This window comes from Taurulus bubalis (genome assembly GCF_910589615.1).
Source record: "Taurulus bubalis genome assembly, chromosome: 21".
Taxonomy (NCBI): Eukaryota; Metazoa; Chordata; class Actinopteri; order Perciformes; family Cottidae; genus Taurulus; species Taurulus bubalis.
The window spans coordinates 359,493-365,000 of NC_136609.1; the positions used below are offsets into that span (position 1 = coordinate 359,493).

A 5,508-nucleotide genomic window follows, 5' to 3' on the forward strand; every position below is an offset into this window, starting at 1 on the left:
AGACGAGGGAGGAAGGGGAGCTGAAGATGCTGAGGGAGGAAGGGGAGCAGAAGAAGACGAGGGAGAAAGAGGAGCTGAAGATGATGAGGGAGGAAGGGGAGCTGAAGAAGACGAGGGAGGAAGAGGAGCTGAAGATGATGAGGGAGGAAGGGGAGCTGAAGATGATGAGGGAGGAAGAGGAGCTGAAGATGATGAGGGAGGAAGGGGAGCTGAAGATGATGAGGGAGGAAGGGGAGCTGAAGATGATGAGGGAGGAAGGGGAGCTGAAGATGCCGAGGGAGGAAGGGAAGCTGAAGAAGACGAGGGAGGAAGGGCAGCTGAAGAAGACCAGGGAGAAAGGGGAGCTGAAGACGAGGGAGGAAGAGGAGCTGAAGATGATGAGGGAGGAAGGGGAGCTGAAGACGAGGGAGGAAGGGGAGGAGCTGAAGAAGACGAGGGAGGAAGGGGAGGAGCTGAAGAAGACGAGGGAGGAAGGGGAGCTGAAGAAGACGAGGGAGGAAGGGGAGCTGAAGAAGACAAGGGAGGAGAGCTATGCTGTGAAGAGGAAGAGGAGCAGTGAGGAGGAGGAGGGCCGTGATGAAGAGGCCTCCTCCTCCCAGCTGGGAGACGAGAGCGTCCTGATGTTCGACGGCGCCGGTTATCACTGTCTGATCTGCGGCTGGAAGACCAAGCTGAAAGCTCTGGGCGTGAACCACGCGGTGAGGAAGCACGACATCCCCAAGGCCTACGCCTGCCAGGCGATCCGCGGGGACGCGGCGCTCGAGGAGGAGGAAGAGCGGGGGGCGGGGCTTAGCGGCGAGCAGCTGAAGGAGGAGATGGAGGCCACGGCCAAGGTGGTGCGCTTCATCGCCAACCGCTTCGTGTGTCTGCTCTGCGGCTGGAAGACCAAGCTCAAAGGTGTGTCTTCTTTCCCACGGCCCTTGAACACATCACGATGCACTACATGTCACTCCACATTCTCCTTTAAGATCTCGTACTTTATTCGTCTCTGTTATGGATTACTAGACGTAAGAGAAGGTCCTTGAACGTCTCGTGACCCTTTGAATAACTTTATTCGTCTCTGTACATTTCACTCCTTTAAGATCTTGTTTTCTGTAAAAAACATGAACTTCTGAGCTCCTCGGTGAAACGATGATGTCATGTGACTAATCAGAGAGACATAGTTTAATTACATATGAAGCTATTTTAAGTTGACATGCGATCACTGGTCGCATGACCAGAGAAACTCTGATCGTTTATTTTGACATCCGTCATGTTTCCACGACCCACAATGCACCTCCTGTGTTGCAGGCTTCGCCATCAGCCACGTGGTGCGCTGCCATGACGTGGCGCGGCCGTACGGCTGCCGCCGCTGCGCGCGCTGCTTCTTCCTGCCCAGCCGGCTGCAGCAGCACGTCAGGGCGGCGCACCGCCCCGGACGCTACGCCTGCCCCTTCTGCTGCTTCAGGTCCCACTTCCTGGGCGGCTTCAGGAGGCACTGCAGCCGCTGCAACGCCAGGGGGGAGGGGGCGGGGCCGGGGGGCGGGGCCAGGGAGGAGGAAGAGGAGGAGGAGGAGGAGGAGGAGGAGAGGACGGAGAGGAGAGGGGTGAGGAAGAGGAGGAGGACAGAGAGGGTGATGGAGGAAGAGGAGGACGAAGACGACTGAAGCGCGTTGGTTTACGAGGTCATGTGATCAACGACTCATCCTGAAGACATTATTGTTACCACTCGTGTGGTGTAACGTCCCGTTATTCAAAACGCTTTTCTTCTGAAGGGAAACGTGGCTTAAAACATTTTATTAAAAAGGCTTTTATTTTGACGGGAAACGTGGTTTAAAACGTCCTATTATTAAAGGCTTTTATTGTGAAGGAAAACGTGGTTTAAAACGTCCTATTAATAAAAAGGCTTTTATTGTGACGGAAACGTGGTTTAAAACGTCCTATTATTAAAAAGGCTTTTATTATGACGGAAACGTGGTTTAAAACGTCCTATTATTAAAGGCTTTTATTGTGAAGGAAAACGTGGTTTAAAACGTCTTATTATTAAAAAGGCTTTTATTGTGACGGAAACGTGGTTTAAAACATCCTATTATTAAAGGCTTTTATTGTGAAGGAAAACGTGGTTTAAAACGTCCTATTATTAAAAAGGCTTTTATTGTGACGGAAACGTGGTTTAAAACGTCCTATTATTAAAAAGGCTTTTATTGTGACGGGCAACCTGGTCTAAAACATCCTATTGTTCAAAAGGCTTTTATTATGAAGGGAAACATGGTTTAAAACGTCCAGTTATAAAAATGATTTTATTGTGGAGGGGAAAACACTTCCTCAAAGACCTAAAATATTCTACTTAGTGAAAGTACTAATACTCCAGCGTAGAAATACTCACAAACCTTCAAAGTACAAGCATCTACACATTCATAAAGGAGTCTGCAGTGAGAGACTACAGCTGCTTCACCGTGAGAGACTACAGCTGCTTCACCGTGAGAGAACTACAGCTGCTTCACTGTGAGAGACTACAGCTGCTTCACCGTGAGAGAACTACAGCTGCTTCACTGTGAGAGACTACAGCTGCTTCACTGTGAGAGACTACAGCTGCTTCACCGTGAGAGACTACAGCTGCTTCACTGTGAGAGACTACAGCTGCTTCACCGTGAGAGACTACAGCTGCTTCACCGTGAGAGACTACAGCTGCTTCACCGTGAGAGACTACAGCTGCTTCACTGTGAGAGACTACAGCTGCTTCACTGTGAGAGACTACAGCTGCTTCACTGTGAGAGACTACAGCTGCATAAAGGAGTCTGCAGTGATGAATATTTGTTTTTTATTGAGCACGAAACAAACAAAACAAACCGACCAATCACAGGAGAGCGTGACGAAAGAAGAAAGAAAAACAACATGAAACAAAGGAAACACTCTTTCAAAATAAAAGCCCAGCTTCTAATAGACCGTCACACTGCAGGAGGAGGAGTCTGTAACTGGGAGCATGAAGGAAACCGTCACCACACTGGTTCCACTGCAGGGAGTCAGCAAACTAAATGAAATGTGGCTTCATGGTCAAAACGACACATTCAGAGACCGTCAATAACGTAGGAAATCACAGATGTTTGGTTCCTGCAGAGGAAACCGGCTTCCAGAGTTCGGACGCGACTCTTGAGCTCTGAGGTCAAGACGTCCAGGAGGAGCTCGAGGAACAGGAAGTGGTCACGCTGCTCCTGGAGACGCCGGCGTGAGGAAGCAGCCGAAGTCTACGCGACTCCGCCCCGCTGACGGCTCTGGTCGCCTTCCCAGAATGCCCCGCTGCCCGTGGGCCGCTCCTTCGTGTGCGCTGGCGGCGGCTCAGATGTGCCGCGGGCACCACGCCCCCTCCATGGCGGCCATGTTGAAGTCGTCGCCGCCGTCTCCGTCGCAGAACTCGCCGCCGTCATCGTCGTCGAAGCGAGACGCCGCGTAACCCGCCGCCTTCTGCTGCGGAGATTATTAATGTTATTGTTATTAGCATTATTATCATTAGCAAAAGCATTAGCATCATAATTATTAGCATTATTAGCATAACCATTAGCACTATTATAGGTACTTACCGTTCGGAGCAGCGGCTCCCTGAAGGGCGGACAGATCATGTGGAAGCGAGGAATCGCCACGTGGAACACTTCCTCTTTGTTCACTAGGAGAAGAACATGCAGCTGCTTCACTGTGAGAGACTACAGCTGCTTCACTGTGAGAGAACTACAGCTGCTTCACTGTGAGAGACTACAGCTGTTCACTGTGAGAGAACTACAGCTGCTCACTGTGAGAGAACTACAGCTGCTTCACTGTGAGAGAACTACAGCTGCTTCACTGTGAGAGAACTACAGCTGCTTCACTGTGAGAGACTACAGCTGTTCACTGTGAGAGAACTACAGCTGCTCACTGTGAGAGAACTACAGCTGCTTCACTGTGAGAGAACTACAGCTGCTCACTGTGAGAGAACTACAGCTGCTTCACTGTGAGAGAACTACAGCTGCTTCACTGTGAGAGAACTACAGCTGCTTCACTGTGAGAGAACTACAGCTGCTTCACTGTGAGAGACCACAGCTACTACAGCTAATTCACTGTGAGAGACTATAGCTGATTCACTGTTAGAGAACTACAGCTGCTTCATTGTTAGAGAACTACAGCTGCTTCACTGTGAGAGAACTACAGCTGCTTCACTGTGAGAGAACTACAGCTGCTTCACTGTGAGAGAACTACAGCTGCTTCACTGTGAGAGACTACAGCTGTTCACTGTGAGAGAACTACAGCTGCTTCACTGTGAGAGAACTACAGCTGCTTCACTGTGAGAGACTACAGCTGTTCACTGTGAGAGAACTACAGCTGCTTCACTGTGAGAGAACTACAGCTGCTTCACTGTGAGAGACCACAGCTGTTCACTGTGAGAGAACTACAGCTGCTTCACTGTGAGAGAACTACAGCTGCTTCACTGTGAGAGACCACAGCTACTACAGCTAATTCACTGTGAGAGAACTACAGCTGCTTCACTGAGAGAACTACAGCTGCTTCACTGTGAGAGACTACAGCTGTTCACTGTGAGAGAACTACAGCTGCTTCACTGTGAGAGAACTACAGCTGCTTCACTGTGAGAGACTACAGCTGTTCACTGTGAGAGAACTACAGCTGCTTCACTGTGAGAGAACTACAGCTGCTTCACTGTGAGAGAACTACAGCTGCTTCACTGTGAGAGACTACAGCTGTTCACTGTGAGAGAACTACAGCTGCTTCACTGTGAGAGAACTACAGCTGCTTCACTGTGAGAGACTACAGCTGTTCACTGTGAGAGAACTACAGCTGCTTCACTGTGAGAGAACTACAGCTGCTTCACTGTGAGAGACCACAGCTGTTCACTGTGAGAGAACTACAGCTGCTTCACTGTGAGAGAACTACAGCTGCTTCACTGTGAGAGAACTACAGCTGCTTCACTGTGAGAGACCACAGCTACTACAGCTAATTCACTGTGAGAGAACTACAGCTGCTTCACTGAGAGAACTACAGCTGCTTCACTGTGAGAGACTACAGCTGTTCACTGTGAGAGAACTACAGCTGCTTCACTGTGAGAGAACTACAGCTGCTTCACTGTGAGAGACTACAGCTGTTCACTGTGAGAGAACTACAGCTGCTTCACTGTGAGAGAACTACAGCTGCTTCACTGTGAGAGAACTACAGCTGCTTCACTGTGAGAGACCACAGCTACTACAGCTAATTCACTGTGAGAGACTATAGCTGCTTCACTGTTAGAGAACTACAGCTGCTTCATTGTTAGAGAACTACAGCTGCTTCACTGGGAGAGACTACAGCTACTACAGCTAATTCACTGTGAGAGACTACAGCTTCACAGAAAGGTCACTGCAGACCTTCACTGTGAGAGAACTACAGCTGCTTCACTGTGAGAGACGACAGCTGCTTCACTGTGAGAGAACTACAGCTGCTTCACTGTGAGAGACTACAGCTGCTTCACTGTGAGAGAACTACAGCTGCTTCACTGTGAGAGAACTACAG

At 49.7% G+C, this 5,508-nt stretch overlaps 1 protein-coding gene across 3 annotated transcripts in view; it reads right to left on the reverse strand.

The window, feature by feature from the left end:
• Window positions 1-2,789: 2,789 nt before the first annotated feature.
• fbxo3 (F-box protein 3) overlaps window positions 2,790-5,508 on the reverse strand; it is a 12,219-nt gene continuing 9,500 nt past the window's right edge. For all 3 annotated transcript variants that reach the window (XM_079236695.1, XM_079236694.1, XM_079236693.1), the window contains 2 exons: window positions 3,558-3,640; window positions 2,790-3,444 (listed from right to left, as the gene is read on the reverse strand). In XM_079236695.1, the coding sequence (XP_079092821.1) occupies window positions 3,316-3,444; window positions 3,558-3,640 (212 nt within the window). In that variant the 3' untranslated portion in view covers window positions 2,790-3,315. The remainder of the gene's footprint in view (window positions 3,445-3,557; window positions 3,641-5,508) is intronic.